Raw genomic sequence first — 23,812 nt, 5'->3', positions numbered from 1 at the left:
TGCAAAACACTTCTGTGTTGTGTGTGTGACTGTCACGGCAGTCCTGTGAGCAGGCGCTGGGCTCCTTACTTTACGGGTGTGGAAACTGTGCCTCAACAGACTAAGTAGCAGAGGTGGGAACAGAGAAGTGGGGTTGCTTCCTTTGTAATTAAGACCCACCACCAGGTGTAGGTTGGCACAGCTGGCAGGGTTTCAGTTCTTTTCTACGGCTGCCCCTGGGCACACCTAAGAGTACAGACCCCTTGGTCTGTCCAGGCCGACTTCTCTGCAGACAGGGGTGAGCTGGAAGGGAGGTGGGGTGTCCCAGCCTGCCGGAGGAGCTTTGGGGTGAAGATGAAATGGCCTGTCCACCCTTGTCCACTGATTTCATGCAGCTACGAAGCAGACGTGTGCTCAGAGAGAGCAGAACCCAAAGGGCTCTCCTTCTAGAGCCAGCATTGTTGTTTTCCTTCAAGCCGTGTGCACCACCAGGTGGGCAAGTGCCTGAGTCCTGCTAAGAGCCTGGGACCCGGGACCAGAAGTTCTGGTATCAAGCAGACACTGGCACCTCCTAGCTGCACATTGGGCGGGTCATTCTTGCTTTCAGCTTTGGCTTCCACATGTATAAAAACTAGGGTTTTTCAGACAATGAATGTGCACACACTTGGAACTCTGAAGTGCCGTATCAGAGGACTTCTTATTAACATGAACAACAGCCAGCACACAGGACTGTTTTGCCACGAACAGAGCCCTGCCTGTCCATGTATGGGCTAAGACCCATGGCTGTGGATGTTGCCTTAGTCTCATTGGACAGAAACTGAGATTCCTACAGATGTTGTAATCAGAGCTCCGGCCATAGAGGTGATGGCTTGGGGGACATCTGGTGCCCAGTCCCCAGCTCTGCCATTAACTCTGCCCCTGTCACTTCACCCCATTGGGCCTCAGCTTCTTCAGCTCTAATGGGAGGAGAGGGGATCCCAGCATTTCATGGTTGCCTGAGCTTCATCGTAGAAGTCATTGCAGAGGCTGTGGGGTATACAATGTAAGAGCCGTTCACTTTATCTTTGGGATGGATTTAATTACCTGGGGAAGGAGGAGGGAGCAGAGGTGTCAGGTTTCCTTTTGTAACTCTTGTTTTAAATGGTATTTTTAGAAAACAAATTCCCTGATTACCTACTCACAGTTGGAGTATGTGCAGGCTTATAGGTAGGAGGAATGCCCTCCGCCCACTCCCCCCCCCCCCCCCCCCCCCCCCCCCCCCCCCCGAGCTGAACAGCTGGTTGGGAGTGCCATGAAGGGGAGGGGGGCTGGGTGGAGAGGAAAACTTGGCCTTGGATGAGTGGCTAAGCAGATGCTTGCAAGCCACCCACTGAGCTACAGCAGGCCTTTGGTCTAAACATAAGAGAAAAACATACCTCCTGGCTTTATACCCTTTCCCGAAACTTCTCCCAAAGTTTATCTAATGATTCTCAAGCTTTCATTCCACAAGCATCACCCAGGGAGCTCATTGCAATGCAGATTTCAGACTCTGGCGGTGGAGATTCGGATTCAGAAGGCTTGGGTTGTCCCAGGAGTCTGCACTGTTACAATGGAGGCTCTTGGACAGAACTACGTTTTCAGCAACAAGCATTAGAGCCTGCAGCTGCCAGGAAAGGCTGACAGGAGCGGGGGGTGTGTCCCTTTGCCAAGTCTCATCTCCTCTCTGTCTCAGGTTTTCCTGCAAATTTATGGAGCTGGACCAGATGAGCTCTATAGCCCCTTTGGGTTTTATCTCTGAGGCCGTGGCCTAGTGAAATCTCCTAGCCCGGTTGGCTGCTCCCTCCCCACAATGTGGATGCGAATGTCCCAAAAGGACGAGTGAGCACAGAAGCAGGCTGCCTTACCTTGAACACATGGAAGTTTAGTGGAAATTTCCCGTCATTTGCCTTTGAAGTTTGTGGTATGATGTTGAAAGACACGGCAACATTGTTGCCTTCCGTGATCTCTGGCACGGAGAAGATGTACTGTGTGTCGCTCTGAAGTCCTCCTGCAAGAGGAAGAGCTGTTATGGAGCTCAGCTCAGCTCCTGGGACTCCGGGTGGGGCTGTGTCCAGTTCACAGAGCCCTGGGAGGAGGGGTTAGAATACCGGATTTTGGGACCTAAGGCCTGGGTCCTAGTCTGCACAGTAACTAGCTATGGAACAAGCTGCTTTATTTTGTGCTCCTTAGTCTCCTTTTAAAAACAAGGAGGAGGAGTACACTCACCACTTGGTGAAAATGTTTCTCAAACTCTAAAGATGAGGACCAGCAGAGTAAAGAACCGGAGGGTTGAAAAGAGGGGCACCCTGGGGGATGGGGTCATCAAGCAAACCATTCAAGACAGGCAGGTGCCAAGGAGAGGGAATGCACTGGTCTAGGTGCAAACACACACGCTCACACACACACGTGTGGTTTACACTTCTCCCCTGTCAAGGCTCTGTACACATACTCAGGTTCATCTTCACAGGGAGCCACTTCCCTCATCCCTGTGAAGGAATGACAGGTTCATCCCTGTCACACATGGGAGTGGGAGGTGCAGTGAGACTATGTGCTGCTCCCAAGGTCACATGTGATTCATCTCGGGGGAGGCCTTCGTCTGGGATCTCGGCTCGCTACTGCAGGATACACCAACCCAGGGGGTGGGAATGTTCTCCCTGGTGTCTGGGGGGAGCTTGTGGTTGCTAGGGGCAGACAGGGGTTACCAAGTCCACTGTACACAGGTGGGGAGGCTGAGGACAGAGACCAGCTCTATTCCCAGAGTCACAAAGCCAGTATACAGCAAGGAGAAGGGTTTCACCCAGCCTTGACTTTGTCCAGTGTTCTTTCCACACTCCCCCAACTTCCTGGAAATTGCTGGAGAGCAGTAATCTTGTTCTGCTCCTGGGAGGTGGATGGAGGTTAGTTAGCATCAGGACATTGGGGGAGAACAAAGGGGCAGGGAGGCCTGTTTCAAATTTTCCCTCCCACCCCCACTAGCAACCATTTCCCTTGGAGAACTACAGCTGTCCCTTTAGGCTAATGAATTCCTCTCCTAACTTTGGGCTGATGGCCTAGAATTGAGAGCCACCGAGACCTGAAGCCAGGACGGGGCCAGGGCTGGCAGCTTTCCATCTGGCAGAATCCTTACCAATGTCATAACTATCTGTGGTGCTTCCTGGAATCACACGGCTCTTGAAGGTCATCTCAGACCATGTTCCAAAAGTCATGCCTCCGTGGTCCAGGCTGACCGGAGATTGGCTACATACATACAGGCAGGAGAAGTTCTCTTGGAAATCTCGACATGGCATCCTGTTAAAAGTAGATACACATCCTTTCACGAGCACTGTTTTTGTCTCCAGGGTGCGGGATCCCCTCATTTCACGGTGTCTTTACCTGTCAGCTACGGTGCTCATTGGCTCACTACCGTCCTACCCAAAGGTAGAGCCTCGTTCTCATTCCGGGTCACCCACTGTCAAGTGCCCTTCTGATTCTTCTAGTGGTTGGGAGGACAAGGACAGTCAAATTCTGGGTTGTGCATGCCTCCTGGCAAGGGCTTTATCATTGACGACTATCTCCTTGACCAACTGACCAGATTGTGTCGGCTCACAGCCTGCGGGATGACCGCCGTCTCTCTCTGCTCTGAGTCCTTCACACAGGGAGTAAAGTCGCCTTTTCCTAGGGCCCTTTGCCAATCTCACTGGTGAAGGTTTTTTTCTTATCAGAATAAAAAGCAGTCAACACCTAAAACCCCACCTCATGCTGCGATGAAAGTAGAGATACCAGAAATATTTTTCCTTTTAATTTACATTCGCTCCTCTCATTCTTAATTACTTAGACTCAGCTTCCTTTGCCCAGATGTTCAAATGCATTTAAACTGTCACCCTCGGAGAAATGTCCATCTCATCCTTTAAGATGAGAACATATGGCCAGAAACGTGTTCTCAAAACATCTAGTCCTACCTAGCTGCTGGTTGGTGACGCCCGTGTCTCACCAAGAACTCTGGAATCGGGGCTGGGGGATGAACACCGAGCTTACTCTTCTGGAATTGAGCTCCAAGGTCCCGGCAAGAGGCAGAACAGATACAGGCATGAAAACCATGCATCCCAGTTTCCAGGAAACTTGGATTCAAAGCTTCCGTGCCAATATTCCCCTTTCCCATGAACATTTCCTGGAAGTTCCAGTATTTCGGAGATGATGTATCTTTCACACAGAGAGCATGCAAGTAATTTCCCATTCAAGGCTTTTGTGTCCTGGTCGAGAAAAAAGGCTCCCTCTATACAGGTCTCTGCAAAGCTAATCTCTAGTCTCAGATAACTTTAGGGAAAGGGGGACGATTGAGGGTGTGGACAATTGTTAAAGATTTAAAGTGTAATTTTAAAAGAAGAGCAAATACCAAAACTCGCCATCTTCCTTATTCTTATACAGCTGGCTTCTCCGTGGGTCCCGGGCCTCCTGCCACTCCGGAGACCTGAGCGTGGGCAGAGAGACCAGAGGGTGAGACCTCCCCAAGTGTCTCCTCTCGGCCGCATCTGGCCTCGCAGGGGCCCCGGGCACAGGCCTCCATAAGTTCCTGGGCACAAGTGGAGAGTGTCACTCTACCTAGTGACAGGATTAACTTGTTCTCTACATGCTGATGGGTTCCAGCCTGTCCTTAGCCCATCCTCTTTCCTGAGCTCTAGGTGGATGCATGCTGCGGTCCATCCCACATCACCCCCAGTGACCTCAAAATCAACTCATCCTAAACTGCACTCACCCTCTGCCTCTTCCTGTTGCCCAAATGAGAACATGAGGTCATTCTTGCTCACTCCCCCACATCCAAACAATCACCCATAGTAATGATCTGTTGATTCCAGCTCCTAGGCCCCCCTTGAAGTCATCCACTTATTTCCATCCCTATGGCTGTTCTAGTTCAGGAATCCCCATCTCCCCCTTGGACTTCTAATTGGTGTCCCTGAACTCAGTCTTGCCCACTCTGCCATCCATTCTTCACACTGACATCGAAATGGTCTTTCTAAACCAGAAATCTGATGATGGCATTTCCCTGTTTAAAACACGTTAATAGTTCCCTTTTACTCTCAGAATGAAGTTCAAACTCCCGAACCAGCACCTTGGCCTCTACCTACGTCTCCAACTTTACCAGAGCAGCTCCTTATTTCCCCACCCCCGCCCTTGAATGCTATACTCTAGCAACAATGAATGTCTTCACTTCCTTAGAAATACCACTGTCCTCTCCCCTCCCCCACCTACTTCACCACAATGCTTCTGCTGCCTGGAATACTCTTCTGCCTTTAGGTCCTGTAACCCAATAACTTTTACTCATCTTGCCTCCTAAAAGGCACTGCTGAGAAGCTCTGCTGGTTCCCCTCTGGCATTCCCCACTCCACCTCCAGAGTTAATGCCCCTCCTTTGAGCTCCACAGAACCCTGCACCACTCCTGTCCCAGCACTTGGCACCCTGCGCTGCTTGTTACTGTGTGTGTGTCACTGGCCATTGAGTCAGCTGACCCCTGGCCACCTTACAAATGCGTGATGTCCACAACGCCCTGTCCTCAACAGCCCTGCTCAGCTTCTGCAGGCTCATGCCTACGCTTCTTTTATGGAAACAGTTCTTACATTCGGCCTTCCCCTCTTCCTGCTGCCTTCTATTTTTCCCAGCATCACTGTCTTTTCCAAAGGACCCCGCTTGGCTGTCCCCTCACTGGAGCTTCTCAACACCCATGAGATCAATGGGCTTTGCTCACCATGGTAACGGGATCATCACAGAGGCTTACCACAATGCCTTGGCACACAGTAGGCATGCAGTAATATTTTGCTCACTTCATTAATAATTAAGATTATTGACTTCATTGGGGTAATGTGTTCCCGAAACTAGTCCTATGGTCTGTGGTGAAGGAGGCGCTCAGGGGCAGAAGGGGACAGGTGCCTCCCCCTCCTCAGCCCACTCCCCAAAGTGGAGGCGTGCTCAGTGGCAATGGGCCCCGGAGACCAAGAAGTATATAATGAGGTCTTCCTGTGTGAGTGGCTTGCATCAAGGACTGGGTCACCTCTGTGCAGGCAGAGCGAGGCAGGGACTCCTGCCTCAGGCTCCTGGCCTCAGGCTGAGCCAGTCAGATGTGCTGTTGTAAAGTGGCAATTTTATAATTAAGCGATAATTGCGTTTTCTGCAGTGTGTAAGGGAAAATAAATGTAGTGTAAATCAATAAGCTATCGATTCATGCAAGTTTGCCTTTAAGTGTGTGCGACTGAAATTTCAATTATGGCTGAGATCAGACCATCTGGCTCTCTCTATCCATCCCCATTCTTTGAAAAGTAGGGAGGACATCGACCACCTTCATGGAGACAATGATTAAGTAGCCCCATCACTTCCTTCCAGCCTGGTTTCTGGTGGGAAATGTTCAGCTAAATCACCCCCAGTCCCTGCTGTGCACATCTCTCTCCCCTGCTCAGAGGCCTTCAGAAACCCGGAGAGTGTCAATCCAAACTTCGAGCTGGCATTGGGCTCAGCCCCGGCTCCTAACACCTCTCTGCCTGGTTCCTCTGCCTCAGGCCAGCTCGTTGCTCGTTGGCCTTGAGCACACTATAAATGTTCCCGGCTCAGCACGGTGGCCCACACGTCCCCACCTACACAGTGATCTCTTCCGAAGTGAGTCATACCTTTTTTTGGAGGTTGAACTCAAATTAGTCTCATCTAGGCTTTCCCTGAACATATGCCAGCCCGCCGGAGGCTTCTCTTCCATGTCTCCGAAGTCCCTTGTTACCTTCCCTGGTCGTTTGATATTTAGCATGGAAGACTGGGCAAAGCATCAGCTCGTGAATGTGTGGCCTGTTCTCCTACCCCAGGGGAATGTATCATTGACATTTGCTTCTCCTCCAGTCCTAGCTCAACAGCCAACCCAGAATCAGGGATGCTGGCTAATTATATTGCCCCCTGGGGTTTATTTGGCAGTTTGGGGTGATGATTGAGGAGAACTGGAAAAGGCCAGAAGTTGTTAAGATTTACATTGGGAAGAGCAAAAGGTAGCCTGGGAAGGAAGGAAGAAGAGAGGCAAGAAAAATGGTGAAAGGGCCACTGAGTACAAACATTGCTCGGTGGTTCCTGGTTGTGCAAATTCACTCCCCTTCTGTGCAGGGGATTGAGCCACCACCCAGTTCTCCAGGGAGCATCTGAGATCACACCCAGGTTTATTTGTTTTCTCGCTCCTCCCCCCTCTCCCTTGCTGTCCTACCCTCTAGCCTAATCGCATTTCCAGCTCCTGTTTGCTGAGGGCCCGCTGGTGGAGACTCACATCAGCTGTTGGGGCTCGCAGAGGATCAGAGAGGTCCCTGTCACAGCCTAGCCCGGCCCAGTGGGCCACATTCTGGGGGCCCACAAATTGGGGCTGGGACACTGGCCAGCTCTGCATTCACCTTCTAGAACTCACTTGTCATTGTGCTGACAGTCACTGCTTATTGGGTCCTGTCCTCCTGTTTGTCTGAACGCTTTGTGTTTCCTTGCAAATCATGTCCTCTCTCCCATTCCCACCTTCTCCCCACACAACCTCCCACACCTCCTCTGCCCCTGGCAATGCTGTTGCGGCCACTGCTGTGACTCAACACTCTTTATGGATCTGCGTGGACCCTCAGAGGGATGAGATGGGGCTGGGCCCCACTGGCTGTCCCTGGCCCTCTGTCCCTCTTGGGATGGCCATCTCATTCTCAGCAAGTGGGTGGGGGATCAGGGACTCATTGTCCCGGTGGCTGGGAAATGCCAGCCCAGCTGCCGGGAACCTCTGACCTCACAGCTGGGCCCTCACTGGTCAGCTGGGCCTAAGAACAGCTTCCTGGGACATGGCCAACAGGGGGCAGCTGAGACCCGCTTAGCTCCACTCACTCATACTCTCTCTGAGCAAGGTGCTAGCCCATGCACAGGTCCCACGTGAGGGGGTGACATCGTCCCAGCTGGACTGAGTAAAATGATCGTCCAGATCTTTGCCTCAGTTTCCCTATGCCCTCTCCCCACCCCCAGATGAAGTCTTTTCTACCCTAAGGACATGGCTTCACCAGGACCAGAATCCCATAAGACCCATTTATGTGATGAGACACCTTCTCTCAGCTCCCTCTGTCAGGTGGGCCTTGGCTCCTGCTCTGCCCCCAACCCCCATTTTTTTAAAAAACTAATTCTGGATTTGGGGGTTCAAAGCTCTAGACTATGACCTTCTGGAGGACAGACACTGGCCTTTGTCATCTGTATATATCCCACACACCCACCTAACAGTGTACTTAGTACAGAGGATATTCAGTCGGTGTCTAATAGATGTTTGGTGAATGGCGCCATGGGCGTGTGAGACAGACCGACAGACACACTGGGTATGAACTGGAAAAGCCTGCAGTGATCCACAGCAGGGGAGACAGACACCCCCCTCCTGGGGCAGGGAGCTCTCTGAACACGGGTCTCGGTGACCGAGTCTCAGTGACAGACGGAGAGGTTTTCAGAAACCTTACCCATCCCTCCAGCGCCCTCGCCATTCAGTGCCGCCCCAGGGGTTCCATAGGCGGATGAGCTCTTCCCAGCCTGTCCTGGACTGAATCTGTAAAGAACAGAAAAGGAAACTGTCAGAGCTCTCCAGCAAAAGTCAGCAGAAAGAGAGGATATGAATGCAGCTGCTTTTTACCTCCAAGGACCAATTTAACTTCTGACCTCATTTGGCTGCAGACAGAAAAAAAAACCCTGAAAGAAAAAAAAATCGATGCCTGCTGCCTGCCAGGAGTTAGAATGAGATAGAGGAGAAAATGGCCCCTTTCTGCTCAGCACCTCGCAGGGCAGGTGCAACTTCATCATTCCCCACGGCCTCATCCCGGAACTTGGGTGTGCTGAGATTTAATAGCAGATAAACAGCACAGGATGTTGCCTCGGGCTTCAGACTCTATGGGTCTCTAGCCTCCTCCGGGCCCTGTCACAGCGGCAGCTCTATTCCAGACACAGCACTTCCTTGCCAGTTGCTCCTGGGAGCTGTGTCAGGTCTGCACAGTGCTGTCGAGTAAGGAGCAAGCGCTCCTGATTGGAGCAAGACTGGGACAACCTGGGCATCGAGATGTTGGGGGCTAGCCCGCCTCATCCTGCTCCCCAGTCTCTGCTGATGAGCAGGGCGCCTCTTTGGCATGGATTTTCTTTCCCCTGGGGTTGGTACATTTGCTCCTTCAGACCACGGGGGCCAGGGGGCAGGGCTGTTGAAAAATTACAATGAAATAATGGCAGCCCCTTGAACCTCCAGTCCGGCTGCAGGAGCCCTCAGCCTGGCGAGAGGACTGGAAGTATGATTGAGTTGTAGCTGCGATATTGATCTGTGTAATGTTGTCTTCGGAGCCAGAGGACGGGAGGGTCAGGGAGGGGTGGAGGTGCTCAGTGACGCTGGGTGGGAGGGGCTGAGCGGGATATCTCCACAAGGGAAAGAGCCCTCGAGTGGAGGCAGGGCTGGGAACCAGGCTCTCGAGTTCGTCCTTCTGTCCTCTGAGGTAGATGAGGTAGATTCTTACATAACCCCTGTCTTGCAGAGGAGGAAAGTGAGCATTAGAGAGGTTCAGCGAGTACGTGGCAAAGGTAGAATTCCAACCCTGGCCACTGGCAATCTCCAAGGCCCAGGCTCTTAATTTTGGAACTGGGGGTGGATAAAGGAACATCTGCATCAGTGTCCAGCCCATTCTTCGATGTGGCTGTGAACCTGACCCCACATATGACCCTAAGCCACCTGGCCAAGGCTCATGAGATCACACTAGGGCATTGTCAGGAAGAGGCAGGGCAGTCAGGTGAGGGCCCAAGAACCTGGCTCGGTACGGTCCTTTCCTGTGGTTTTTCCTTGTCTGCTTCTAGCTTTGGCTGGCACTGCAGTGGAAGGTGCCCTGGTTTTAAATGCCACACGGGGTGGGAGAGCTCCTGGCACAGACCCAGGTTTCCCACCCCTTTGTGCACGACCCCCAGAGTCCTCCAGGCCCTGCACATAATGTATTAATCGCCAGCATCTGGTGGAGCCCACAAGCAGGACATGAGTAATGGTGGCCCGGTGGCCCAGAGAGCTTAATGGACCACCCTCAGTGCCTAACAGACAGTCGGGGGGCTCAGCTGGGCACAGGGGAGAAGAGTGGCCGGGGCGGGGGAGGGGGCCGGAAGAAGGCTAAATGAAGCATGCAGATAACTGCTCACCCCCATGCCCAGGGGAGTCATGGACCAAGCGAGGTACATAATAAAAAATGCCAATTTCATTTATCTTCCTGTCTGTGCCCACCCAGAGGGAGGATGAGCAGATTAAAAAGCACACGGCATTTATGCACTGGTTTAATCTTAGCACTTGCAGGGAGTTATAACCTCCCTTTTCTGCAGGAGAAATGTTTAACCAAGTCAAGTTCTTGGGCCCTTGTCTGACTGGGTCACTTCTTTTTTGCCAGTGCCCCACTGGGAATCCCATGGACTGTGGCTGGTAGCTCAGGAGTGTATCTGATATGAGAGGTACTCCAGGTTGTCTGTCCTAGGACAGCTCATCCTTAAATGTATCCTCTCAGATGGTAGTTCCATAGGCTGTTAAGACTCATTCCTAGAAAAAAGCTCCCGTGGTTGATTAAAGGTAAGATGTGCTTGTCTGGTTCACACAGGCCTTCTCAGAGCCTTCAGCGTGTGACTGTCTAAGCAGGGCACATGGCGAGCTTCACAGGGCATCTCCCCAGGCTGGTGCTCCAGACAGCACAGGCTGGGAGGTGGCAGCAGCCACAGAATGGACAAACAGACTACAGAGAATGCGAAGTCCCATCACCTGCTGTCACGGGGGAGGTGTCCTGTTCAGCCCACTCACAGTGGGTGCTGCGGAAGAGCGAATATTCAAGTGGTGAGAGGGCTCATCAGCAGCTCAAACCCCAGGGGAGCCCACAGCCTGGCTCCTGAGTTCACCTACATTCCCTTGGCCCATGGTGTCTACGTGGCAGCTCTGTCATCTGACGGTCACTGCCATCTCCAGGCCCAGCCCCTGTGGGGACTCACGTCCCATGGCCATCCAGACCTCTCAATACACAAGTCCCTTTCGCCCTGTGTTCAGAGGAGAAACAAAGGCCATCTCGACGGAGAGCGAGGCCTCGCCCTGCAACAGCAGCTCCATCACGCCACTACCATGGCTCTTTCACTCCTTGCCCGGCACAGGTGTCAGTCCCCATCACAAGTCTCTTTCCCCGGGTCTGGAAGCGGCCATCCAGACTGCATCATCTACTGGTCGAGTTCGGCACACAAGGAAACCGATGTGCTGTCTCTAGCATGGACTTGTCCACATCTGGGTCTGGGGGGCTGTGGGGGACAGTGTCTGTCGTGGCGAGGCATGGTGATGGTACTGGCTGCCCCCACTGAGAATTTGGGGAAGGGCGTCTGGAGCCACTGTGCCTGGGATCTCTTCTGGCCTGGGTCTACTAGGATAACCTCTTCCTTGCTTGTGGGAAATGTCTTTTGAGCTCATCACACATGATCTGGGACAAAGGATCAGTGACATCACCTTCAGAGGACAAGGACAAATGCATTCACTCACTCAGGTAAGTGCCCCATCCACTGATCCAACAAGCATTTTATGTGCCTACTATTGTTCCCACATCCTGCGCAAAGGAAGCATTTTGTCACTGATTTCTTGAGGGAGACAGGCAGGAGACGGAAGATGTTGTTGTCCCTGTTGTGTGGGTTGGAACACTCACCAAAACACGAAACCAGGGAGCAACGGGCCTTAGGTCAATGGCCAGGAGAGACAGGGTGGTGCAGAGAGAGGAAGCAAGCAGGACAAAGCATGCCAGAAACAGAACCTGACACTCCACCTTCCGTGGCCCGCAAGTGCCTGTGCAAAGTGTTCCCCTGAGTTTGGAATGATATCTCCTAGGGCCAGAAGACATTCTTAGACTCCATATTTGTGGGAAACAGAGATGAGGGAACATTTGTGGGATGTCATCGAAAGGCCAGGAAGTCACGGCAGTGTGACAGGCATGGATGGAACTGAGGAGCCAGGGTGTCTCGGCCTGGCCATTTCAAGGGGCTGTGGACCATCAGAAAGACCTTCCCCTCCCAGGCCTCAGCTTCTTCATTACGAATAGAGGAAGCTGGGCATTAGCAGTGTTTTCCAGAACGAATGGTACTGCACAAAGTAACTGCGTACATCTTTGTGCCCCCAAAGTCAGTTCTGTGTCAGGGGGGAGACTGTCCTCCAGTGGCCGTCCTCCCCTCTCCCACAGAACGAAGTTTTACCTGGGCATATGGTGGCCCAGCTAGAGAGTGTGTCTCCCAGACTCCCTTGGGCCTCCGTGTGGCCACATGTTTAGGTTCTGATTAACGGGATCTGAGAGGATATGTGCCTTTCCCGACGTGCTCCTCACAGAAGGATGTGTAGGTTCTCCCTGGCCTCTTCCTCTTCCCCTGGCTGGGAGATGAGGGGACCTGGAGCTGCTGCCCTGGGCTCACAGGTGGAAGTTCAATGCTGTGGATGGCAGAGCCACTTATTACCTTTCGAATCACCCGCTTACCTGAGAGAAAACGGACTTGATCTTGTTTGAACCCTGTATTTTGGAAAGTCTTTGTTACAGCAGTTTAGTTGGTATGTTACAAATAAAACCCTTCCAGGACAAAACTTCCCCCAGAGTCAACTGGCTAGTTCATTCCGCTTTCCTTTGGGGTAATCCCCCAGTCTAGCCGGAGACTCACCCTGTGTGAGATCACTTCAAGGATAGCAGGGTCCCTGGTGGGCCCTGGGGGGATGAAGATACTGGCCACTTCTGGATGAACAGAAGGAAGGATGCAGTCCATGGTGGGCGCCACCATGGGGTAAGGGCAGTAAACGCTCATTTCAGCTTTGCTGGGTGTTGAAGGCATGTGATTCTGACTCCTGTTTTGAGGCGCAAGAACACGAGGCCCAGCCCATGGGAGACTTACCGTCTCAGCTCCAGTAACAGTGTAGGCATGCTGGCTCACCAGGCCATTCTCCATGCTTGTGGCCATCCCTGTCGGCTACAAAGGAGAAAAGCACACCATGCATTCAACTTTTGCAGGCTCTTCAAAGAGACAGAAAAGCACGATTCATTGGCAGCTGAGCTGTGGCTGGATGAAAAGTGCCCCACTGACTCCCACTGGAATGGCATGGGCTCCTGGGACTCTTTTCTTAGAAAGGTAGAGTTTGAAGACTGCAGGATGGTCGAGACTCCAGGCATTTCATGCCTCAAGTGACCACCCCATTAGGGATAGAGCCCCGCAGAGTCCTGAAGACCTGGGCTGCTTGCTCCTCCAATTACTCATCATCAATGAGACAGCGGGAAATGTGTCTGCTGGGCATACCACCCCCACAAGCTGTGAGTACTTGGGGTTTAAGGTGCGTCTCAGTTTTTGGTGGCATTTCAGATGAGGAATGTGTGACTCAAAGCCCACATGTTTAAGGAATGAAGAAAGCAACCTCATGAGTAGGGATCTGGCTGTCTCAGAACAGACTCAGATAATTTGGAGGGTCGTCCAGACTTTTCAAAATGGGGAAGCACTGCCTTTGGAAACCGTGAACATCAAAGGCTTGCCAGTCACCCCGGACCCACTGCTGCTGGTCACAAGGAAGTACTAGGCAAAGGTTTCGGAGTCAGACGGCAATATCTGAACCTCTGCTCAGCCACCTACTGGATGTGTGATGGGGAGCATTTTCCTTGGCCTCTCTGAGCCCATTTCCTCTTCTCAAAATGAATCCTGAAACCCTATCTCAGAGGAAGGGATGTCTTGAGGATTAAATGATGTGATTTCAGTAAAATAAAGCATCAGCACTCCCTGATGGCTTTGACCATGACCTTCCCTTGCTGAATGAACCAGTGGCTAAACACTCCCAGGCGAGGAGAGCCTCAAACCCATGCAAAGGGAGCCCTGGTCTACTCACGCCGACTGGGGTGGCGCAGGTCATCAAGGACTCTTCCTTGGCTGCTGTCTTCACCATCATCACCAGGTCAGAAGGGGAGGAGTGCAGGTCCATGGTGGTGACCACCCCTCCCGTGAGGTCCACCAGGGCATCAGGGAGGTAGCCGTAGTGCAGGTGGAGATAGGATCCTCGAAACCTGGGAGGGAAAAGTCAGACCACACCCCCATGGTGCCTTCAGTGAGACACTCCGGAAAGGAGGCTGCACACCTGACCTCTGAGTATTTCCCAGGTGAAGGACTGCCTCTCTGCCCTTCCAGACCCTGGCCACCCACCTTCCACTCATCTGGATGGAGATTCTAGCCCATGTGCCACCCACAGCCCGGTCCTCCCCCTGGTCTCCTGGCCCGGGCAGCCCCACGAGCAGCAGTGTTGTGTAGAGGTCAGGAGTGCAGGTGCTAGAGCCACAGGCTGGGACCAGATACCAACATTACTGCATACTTAGCTGCTTGAACTTGGACAAGTTACTTAACCTCATGGGGCTGGACTTAGCATGGTGCCTGGCTCGTGACGAGCCTTTAATAAATATTGGATATTATTATGATGAGGACACGCTGTTTCCTGTTCAGTTTAATAATAGTGGTCAGTGCTTACTGTGTGTGGGGCACCATGCTGGGCACTGAGCCTTCAAAGGTGAATTAGACCCTATGCCTGCCCTCAGAACGCTCACAGTCAACAACCCCGATGCCACAAGCGGCCTCTGTTCTCACTCTTGATCCAGGTTTCCCATTTCCATCCTCAGACTGACCAGCCCAGCATCAGCAGGGAGATGACATAGGGGACAGTGGTGAGGACGTCCCACCCTTCACAGGCCAGTGGCAGCGAAGACATTCCCACCACAGCCTTCTTTCTGGTAATGCAAAGTCACACAGGGATCAGGAGCCTGGGTCCACCCCTGCGGCTGCCTGCAATGGGGCCTGTGACCTTGGACAAGACCCTTCCTTCCTACTCCTCAGCCTTTCACCTGGAAACAGTCAGGTTGACTAGATCAGGTCTGGGGGCTCCTGAGACACCCCTTTCTCACCCTATTTCCACCTTGGCCATTCTCTCTTCCCGGGTATCACCCAGAATTCACATACATTCACATACACTTCAGCAAATACATATCAAGCAGCCACTCTAAGTAGGACAGTGTCCAGGGCACAAACGCCGTGGATGACTTGGACTGCTTTTTATTAAAGAAAGCTGAGGAGCCCTGGCTGGTGTGGCTCAGTGGATTCAGTGCTGGCCTCTAAACCAAAGGGCTGCTGGTTCGATTCCCAGTCAGGGCACATGCCTGGGTTGCAGGCCAGGACCCCAGCTGGGGGCGCACAAGAGGCAACCACGCATTGATGTTTCTGTTCCTCTCTTTCTCCTTCCCTTCCCCTCTCTCTGGAAATAAATAAATAAAATATTTAAAAACAAAAAAAGAAAGCTAAGGATACACAGAACAAGCTGGCATTCTAAAAGAACAACCATGTGGCTGATCCCAGCTTGTTACCAAACTGGTTCTAAATCTTATCTTTCTCTCTCGATGACCCAGGGTTATGCCCAGGACCAGATTCTTATCACCGGGGTGTTTGCTTGGCCAACTGCACAGCCTGCCTTTGATCAGGACTATGCCCGGTTGGTCTGCGTATCTGTCTGCCTCTCTTGATTTCTCACAGATATCCTGGCTCCTGGCCTTAGATTGAGAGGGCTTTGCGGAGGGCTTTGCCGAGGGTACTGGAAGTTCAGAGACTGGGGTTCTGAGACCCATTTCCGAGCCCCCCAGCAGGACCTCCTGCACAGCAACAGGCCTTTCCTGTGATGCATCCAAGGGCCCTCCCTGGCTTCAAGGTGGGCTGTCCCTGGGTCACTCCAAAAAAGCAGCTACTGGGCTCTGTCCTGTCACTCCAAGCCCACGTCCTCAGGGTCTGTGGGCCCCATCTGAGGCCTTGCGCCCTCACCATGCTGCAGTCACCACAGAGACACCCGAGGGACAGGACCTGAGGCCAGCCTCGGTGTCTTTCACAGCCTTCTCTCTGTCTCTCTGCAATGCCCACAGAGCCTGTCCCAGCGGCCGCTGGCTGTTTGACAAGGAGCTACCTCTCTGCTTTACAAACAAGCCCTCACGAGTCCCGCTGAAGCTTCAGGTGCACAGCAGCTCTTCTTAGCCACCTTTGCTGGCAGGAGACAGAGAGGGAAGGAAAGATAGTGAGAGCTGTGTTCACCACACCTGTCACTATGCCTTGTCACCTGAGCCCAGCAGTTCTGAGAGAGCCTTGTTCTCATCCCTCTGCCTCAGCCTCATGCCGGGGACGCATCTATCTTTCCGGAAATGATATGAAAGATGGGAGCTGTCTTGGTCGGAGCCAGAAAGGGTGCCGACATGCTGCAATTCTTCAGTGCAAAGATTCTAGAGGGGACGATATGCAGCCTACCCGATCTTGCCCCAGGTCTCCTCTGTCTTGTGTGACCCCAGGGCAAGAAATCTGAAAACACAGATTCCACCCCCCAACTTTGGTGGCCTTGATCAAGTATTTCCAGGTTCCCCAGCCACAAGGACAGTTGGGAGCTTGGACTCCACGTATTCCCTTGTCAGCACCCGCACCCTTGGAGGGAAAGCAGGCCACCTCCGGCTGGATGGTTGGGTTCCCAGTGTTTGTGCTGTGGTCCCCATGTACCACACACAAAGCCCCAAAGAAGCAAAAGAGTCAACTCCTTTTCCTATAGAACTGATGGTATGAAGGGATAATGGAAAAGCAGGTGACCGGAGAGAACTGCTCTCATTCCAGCTCGGCCTGAAACTCCCGGCGACCTCGGGCAAGTCATGTCACCTCTGAGCCTGTTTCCTCATATCTCGGAGGAGAAGCTGGAGCCCGCCGCTGACAGCAGTCACTTTCAGCTCTGACGAGCTGCAATTCTGTTTGAGTCACCCTGCATTCTATACCTTCCTTCTTTGGATGGAAGAAAAAGCTTTTAAACCGCTTAATAGTTTGAAGCATTTTATCCTCTGCTAGATTTCTTTAGGCAGTGGCATGCGGATGCCGGTCCAGTTTCCCATTTCTTTTCAAGCTGAATGATTGCCTTAGGTCAGCTGTTAACAAAATGGGGTCAGAGTCATCATTTCATTTCGAGAGCTTTCTAATTCTCCCAGTGAACTGCCAGGCTCCCCTCCCCTTTCGTATAAGGGGAAAACGAGGCCCTGGAGTGGTGAGGCCTGACTCCATCCTGGAAACATAATGTCAGTGTTTGCAGAAGTAGCTTAGACGTGAATAAACCTCCCCAAACATGTGAATTGGTTCAACCAACTCGACTGTGATTTGGGCTTCGTGCTCAAATCTTAATGAACAGCTCTCCTGGATACTGGAAAGAGCAATGGCTTTACTGTTTTACAAATTGGCCCAAAGGAAAAATGCAAAAAAAAAAAAAAAAAAAAAAAAGAGAGAGAGATCTGGAGATGTCTTGCTGTCCAGAATGTAACCTCCAGAAGGACAGCGGTTGGGCTGTAACTTGTGGGTTGTCACCACTCCCCAGGGCCCCAGACGGGAACGGGCAGGATCTTGCTAAAAGATGTCTTCCGTCAAATGATGGAGGCCCTCCGCAGATTCAGGCTAGCTGCTTACACCTGCCGTCATGTCCCTGTGCAGAGCCATGGCATCCCCGTTTGGAAAACAAGGGGTTGGCTAGGATGGTCTTTAGGAAAGCCGACCAGGTAACCCTCTCCACTCCCCATTTTCTCCTGAAAGGTGTGGTCCTCTGTCCTTTCGCCTCCTGGTGTTGATTTCTCTCTGATGTGGCCCTCACAGGTGCGAGTCTTTGGACAGTGATTTCCTGCACACACTTACTCTCACACCCCACGGGAGCCGGTCTGAGAGCCTCTAACCCGCTGCCAGCACAGTGCCTGGCCTGTGGTTAAATGCTTGGTGGACACTGTTGAATAAAAGTAACTCGAAAGGATCTGAGTAAAACATGTGAACTGGGGCATTTGTGAACATTGAGCTTGTCAGCACCAGAAGATAGCCCCTGAATTGTGGTGTTTGGGCCACGTGGTAATGGTCAACTTGTCCCCGCCCCGCCCCCACATGAACACAATCTCCCAGCAGCCATACCAGGGCCCCACCCTCCCAACCTCACTTTGAACTGTCCCAGCACTCGCTCTCTGTTGGTATCATTCCCACTGTTGGGGATGCCTCTCTCACATATTCCTCCCTCTGCTGAAATTCTACCCATCCTTCAAGGCCTTACTCAATGCCACCTCCTCTGTATAGCCTCAGACTGCCTCTCTGTGAGCCCAAATGTCAGAATTGTTTTTCTCTCTTCTGCCCTCCCAGCAGACTATGACCTTGATATTATATTTTATTTGGGTCCTACACCAGCCCTTGCAATAATATCATTGTCAGTGCTCATCTCTGTCCAGCCCTGCCCTGCCCACCCCTTGCTATGTGCCTCTGGGTCCCTCCCAAGGGGCCCAACATAGCCTGCACACCGTGAATGTTTACGAAAGGTGCCCAGCGAGGTGGCCAAGGCTCTGATGCTCTCAGGGGCATTGCTTGCATTAGCAAAGCCACCAAAAGTCTTGGAGCCGGCTAGTGGGAATCATCTGTCAGGGAAAGTGGTGGCATAGGCAGGGCCAGCAGCAAGGCCCTGGGCTGAGGGGTGGGCCCATCCTTACTTGGCATAGGCTTTCTCCAGCAGGCAGGGCCAAAACTCTTGGTTGTTGCTTCGAGGATGCACAAAGAGGTACTCGTTGTTCAGGACAGGTAGGCGATCATCAACCACCACTTCCACCCACTGGCCACACTGCCAGAACTGGAAGAGAGTTCAACATATGGCTCAGTAGAGTTGGGGCAGGAGGGAGCTCCTGGACTCTCAGCCTGGGCCAGGAGAAAACTCCCATCACCACATGACCTCCACAGGGCAAAAATGAACTCTATGCAGAACAAACCTCAGCCCATATTGACAGACAGGGGGTGGGCATGTCATCTCCACTGGTAGATGGAGAAAATGAGTCACAGACCAAGTTAGATGAGGAAAATACAAGCAGAGAGGAAGGAGATTTAAGGTTCTAGTTTGACTTTGCTACTAACTCTGGCCTTGCTTTGGCAGGTCCTTGGTGAGCTGTGAACATGAGACTCTCTAGGTCTAGCCAGGCACAAAAAACAGGAGGGGAAGCAGATGATGAGTGACAAAGGAGAATGGTAGATCAGATGCTGTCATGGGGAAGGAGAGCCTCCTGGGAGCTGAAGGCTTGGGAGAGGAGGCAGGGTTTGAGCAGGTGGAGAAGAGGTGAGGACAGCATCCCAGATGGAAGGGACAGCATGGGCAAAGGACAAGAGGCCGAGTGATGAGAAAGGTGCAGGAGTGAGCAGTGACAGCCTCGCCCTGGCCCTGCCATCAGAGCGGCAGAAATGAAACCGGCAGGAGTTGCTGCTGAGAGTACAAAGGCAGCAGATGTTCCTCTCGGAAACAGACTGTTTTAATCTTCAGCATTCAATTCTTAATGGTTCGCCCAGGACATCGCCAAATGAGAAAATTCATAATAAAGCCCGCCTCTTGAAGTTTCTTCTCTGGTCTCCCCTGTGCTGGATAAGCAGCAGGGCTTCCGGCTTCAGGCCTGAGACTTGATGAAGGCAAGTCTCCAACAAGTGGGTTGGAAGTAAAGCTGGGTGGATGCAATCTATCATCTGCTCGGCAGTGACAGGAAGCCATCCACATGCCATCCCACAGCTGGATGTCCCAGGTGCCGGGCTGTTGTATCCAGCTGAGGATGCACTTGCAAAGCAGAGATGGAGACCAAGACAGAGATGTCAGTGGAGACAAAGCAAAGAAGATGTTTCACAGTCACTAATGAACCCGAGCACCGCAGCCAGTTCCGGCACAGCTGTGGATTCGCGTCCCTATTGCAATAAGATGCAGTGGCGGGTGAGGTTGGGAGCCAACAGGAATGCTATTAGAGGGAAATCATGAAACATGGATGAAACGCCAAGGAAACTAATCCCAGCTCCTAGAGGGAGGTACTGGAAGGATAGCCCAGTCTGGATTCGTGTTTAATGGGATAGCAAAGTGTGGTAGTAGACAGTATCCAGTCAGTGGAATTGTGTTTGAGTCCTGGCTTAGTGTTTAGTTGTCTGAGCGACAGACACTGGATAAGACACTTAATTTTCTGTGACTCGGTTTCCTCATCTGTCAGATGGGGGTAAGAGTAAGAACTGCATCACAGGGCTGTGATTGGGATCAGATGAGATTCCCAATGAGATCACAGTTTTGAAAGTAAAAACTGCTTTTCACAGCCTGTTCGTTCAGCACCTAGGACAGTGCCTGGGGGCAGAGCCGGTTGTCCAGAATGAGCCAGTTCTGGCTTGAATGAGCTCCTCTGGCTGGTTTCCCCTTAGAAGACACCCTTCCCCCACCTTCCCACACTGGCAATGTTGACTGAACTTGCTCTCTCTACACAAAGGGACCATCAGATATGACCACAGTTCCCAGAGAGGATGCAAATGGCCTTAGTGATGATCAAAAATGAGGCTACAGACCTGTATTTCCTGATTCACCTTTCTGGGTGCGGACAGCTGGCATCAGGATGATGTCTGCAGCCTCCAAGAAGCACACTGCTGCCATCTGCCCACACCCAAGTGTCTCAGGGGAGCCAGAAGTGTTTGGCAAAGCATCTAATTGCTCAGGTGCTGGACCCTTTCCAAGGAGCAGTGCCCAAGCTCTGAGGGATGAGAAGAGATGTACAGAGGTCTGCACTGCAGCTGTTTCTGGGCAACTGTGGGACTTTCTTCAGTATCCAGAGGGCAGAGCGTGTCCTACCTGTCCTTACCTCCTGTCACTCAGCCAACACTTGCAGCCCCAAGGCAGCTCAGACACAGCCAAACCTTGCATCTTCTAGCTCCTTCCTCAGTGTGGTCCTTGGACCAACAACATCAGCATCACCTGGGCACCATTAGAAGACCCAGTATGCAAATCGTTGGACTTCAGGAAGAGAACAGGATAAAAGATGATGCCCAGAAATAATGGAGGGAAATTTAGCTAAGCAGAAAAAAGGGGGCAGTTCTTCAAAATGGAAGGGCTTGCTGAATTGTGGGCAAGATTAATTTTTAAAAAGGCATAACCTGGATCTACTCCAGAGAAATTTCTGAACACCCAGGAGAGAAAGAGCCTCTTATAAACTTGTAGTTTGAAAGAAACAGTTACATACAAAGTAAGAGCATAGGTTAGCATTGGGCTTTTCTTCTGCAACGTCAAACAATGGAATACTGTTTACAGACTCTTGAGGGAAAGGGGATGTGAGCCAAAAATCCTAAACCCAACTGAAGTATCATTCTTCAGAAAGAGCAAATGAAAAACACCCATGTAATCTAAGGAAGTTATCCAAGGAACTACTCCTACCTAATGAGGCTGAAATTAGAACAAAAGTCTTCAGATAAGGGGAAATGAAGGGTGAAAGAAACAATGGTGAGCAATAAGTTTTAAATATGTTTTGTATAAGAAACATCCAATAGTGAAAATGGAATTGGTAATGAAGGGCTGAGCAAAGATATAACAAGGAAATGTATATAACAGGAGGTTGGAATAGCGATATGAATTTCTGATAGAGAGGAATTCAAGGCCCAAAGCGTTACATGTAATAAAGAGGGATATATTTGTAACCTTTATTCCAACAACCAGATAACAAGAACATAAACCAATGAATAGAGCAGGAAAAATATAAAGCCAGATCATCTGCAACCTAAGGGGAACCGTCCAAACTCTGACTTTGGGGAACAACTTCAATTTACCTCCTTTAGAATTTGACGATCACACAAAATATAAAACAAGATAAAGGAGATGATTGCAGATAATATAATCTGTAAATTAGAAAGCAGGATTCCATATATAAAACTCACGACCTTTGGATAATATATATTCATCTTGAATGTCCATGAAACATTTACAAAAACTATGGTGGACTTTGCCATAAGTAAAACTTTAATAATTTCCTCAAACGTAGAGATTTTATGAATTATATTTTCTGATCATAATCAAATACATCTAAAACTCTAACAACCAGAATATTACCCAATATACAACTTCATCAAAACCAAAACTATGTTACTTTAAAATTAATAAAAGTAAGATATTTTATATCAAACCTATAGATACAAGTAAGATCTGATGAGATTCTATAGTCATAAAGCTTTTATAATTAAAAAGGCTAACATGTGAAGTGTGCAGATTCAGAAAACTTAAAAAACAATAAAATTAACCAAGAGAAAGTAAACAGGAATTCATGAAAATAAATTAAAAGTAATTATATAAAGATCGAAACCCCAAGAGAAAAATAATAGAAAGAATAATGAAAGCTAAAAAGTAATTTGTTCAAAAATTAATGCACCAGATTGGTTGAATTAAGAGAAAAAGGAAAAATAAAAAAATACAGCATTGGGATTGATAAAGTTGATTTACCCACTGATTAGAAGAAGTATATATTCAGAAAATCACACAAGCAACTTTTTGCCAGTAATTTTGGAATATAGAAAGAACAGTTGGTTTTCCTGAAAAAACATGAATTTCAAAAATTAACTCCAGAAGAAATACGAGAGCCAAGCAGATCAGTTGTTACTGAACACAGTGGAAGAATTAAAGAAATCACATTTAAATAGGAAGTAGATCCAGATGATTTAACTACTATCTGTTTTCCTTTCTAAGAAAAGATAACTAATATTAGCACCATTATTCAAATTACTTCAGATCAAAGTATGTAAAGCTCAATGGGTATCCTTTAAAAAGTTAGCCCTCAAACATGATGGAAAAATTAAACTCCTATTCTACATAAAATGTAGATGCAATAATTCTAATCAAATTTTTAGCAAATTAAATCCAACAGTGTCTTTAAAGAATAGAGTTCCGCTCTGACTGGTGTGGCTAAGTGGGTTGGGTGCCTTCCCACAAGGCGAAGGGTCGCCAGTTCAATTCCCAGTTGAGACACATGCCTGGATTATGGTCAGACCCCCAGTTGGGGGTGTGTGAGAGGTAACGTGATGTTTCTTTCACATGTCCACATGTCGACATTTCTCTCCCTCTTTTTTTTTTAATGCTATTACAGTTGTCCCAATATTTCCCCTGTTGCCCTCCTCCACCCAGCACCCTCACTCCCTCAGGCAATCCCCACACCATTGTTCATGTCCATGGGTCAAGTGTATAAGTTCTTTGGCCAATCGATTTCCTATACTGTACTCTCCCTCTTTTTCTCCCTTCCTTCCCCTTCTCTCAAAACAAATGAATAAAATCTTGAAAAAAATAAAGAATGGAGTACCAGGAAAAAACATGACGAAAATCCAGAGAAGGCAGGATTTTGCTCTTGTCACTCTTACTCAGAGTTGTGAGGTGCTAACTAATGGGACAAAGCAAAGGAGCAAATAAGTTCTATAAATATTAAGAGGCAAAGGATCCTTATTTGCAGATAATATTAGATTTTTTAAAAATTCAGACTCTACTAAAGAAAAAATTTAGCACAAATAAAGGAATTTGGTAAGGTGGCTAGATGCATTTCAGGAACAAGTTGGGGATTTTTCTCTTTTCAGTAACATCTCGTTAGAAATGAGGGGGAAAGTCTCATTCACATGAGCTACAAAACTGCAAAATACTCGAGACGACATTTACCAAGAAGGGTACAGCAGTGATGTGAAAACATCGCCATAACATTTTATTGGGGGGCGTAAAACTAGTTCCGAATACATGGAAAGACGGACCATGTTTCTGGGAAGAATCATTAACATAATAAAAGTATAATTTTTCCAAATTAATACATAAATGTAATGCTGTTCCACTCCGCCTCACGATGGCTTTTCTTTCTTAATTAGACACAATGATTTTAAAATTCTCATAGAATAAATGGGCAAGAATCACCACGATACTTTTGAGAAAAGAATAATGAATAGTGAAGCAGAAATTATCCTA

At 50.0% G+C, this 23,812-nt stretch overlaps 1 protein-coding gene across 3 annotated transcripts in view; it reads right to left on the bottom strand.

The window, feature by feature from the left end:
- The window catches only part of CAPN13 (calpain 13), a 74,834-nt gene that overhangs the window by 22,738 nt on the left and 28,284 nt on the right, over positions 1–23,812 (bottom strand). For all 3 annotated transcript variants that reach the window (XM_045189301.3, XM_045189302.3, XM_045189300.3), the window contains exons 5-11: positions 18,543–18,679; positions 13,871–14,045; positions 12,895–12,969; positions 8,457–8,542; positions 4,370–4,444; positions 3,125–3,285; positions 1,863–2,005 (exon numbers count right to left, since the gene is read on the bottom strand). In XM_045189301.3, the coding sequence (XP_045045236.2) occupies positions 1,863–2,005; positions 3,125–3,285; positions 4,370–4,444; positions 8,457–8,542; positions 12,895–12,969; positions 13,871–14,045; positions 18,543–18,679 (852 nt within the window). The remainder of the gene's footprint in view (positions 1–1,862; positions 2,006–3,124; positions 3,286–4,369; positions 4,445–8,456; positions 8,543–12,894; positions 12,970–13,870; positions 14,046–18,542; positions 18,680–23,812) is intronic.

This window comes from Desmodus rotundus, chromosome 5 (genome assembly GCF_022682495.2).
Source record: "Desmodus rotundus isolate HL8 chromosome 5, HLdesRot8A.1, whole genome shotgun sequence".
NCBI lineage: Eukaryota > Metazoa > Chordata > Mammalia > Chiroptera > Phyllostomidae > Desmodus > Desmodus rotundus.
Note: the sequence above shows the minus strand (reverse complement) of the source record. Positions and strands in the feature narration are given on the sequence as shown.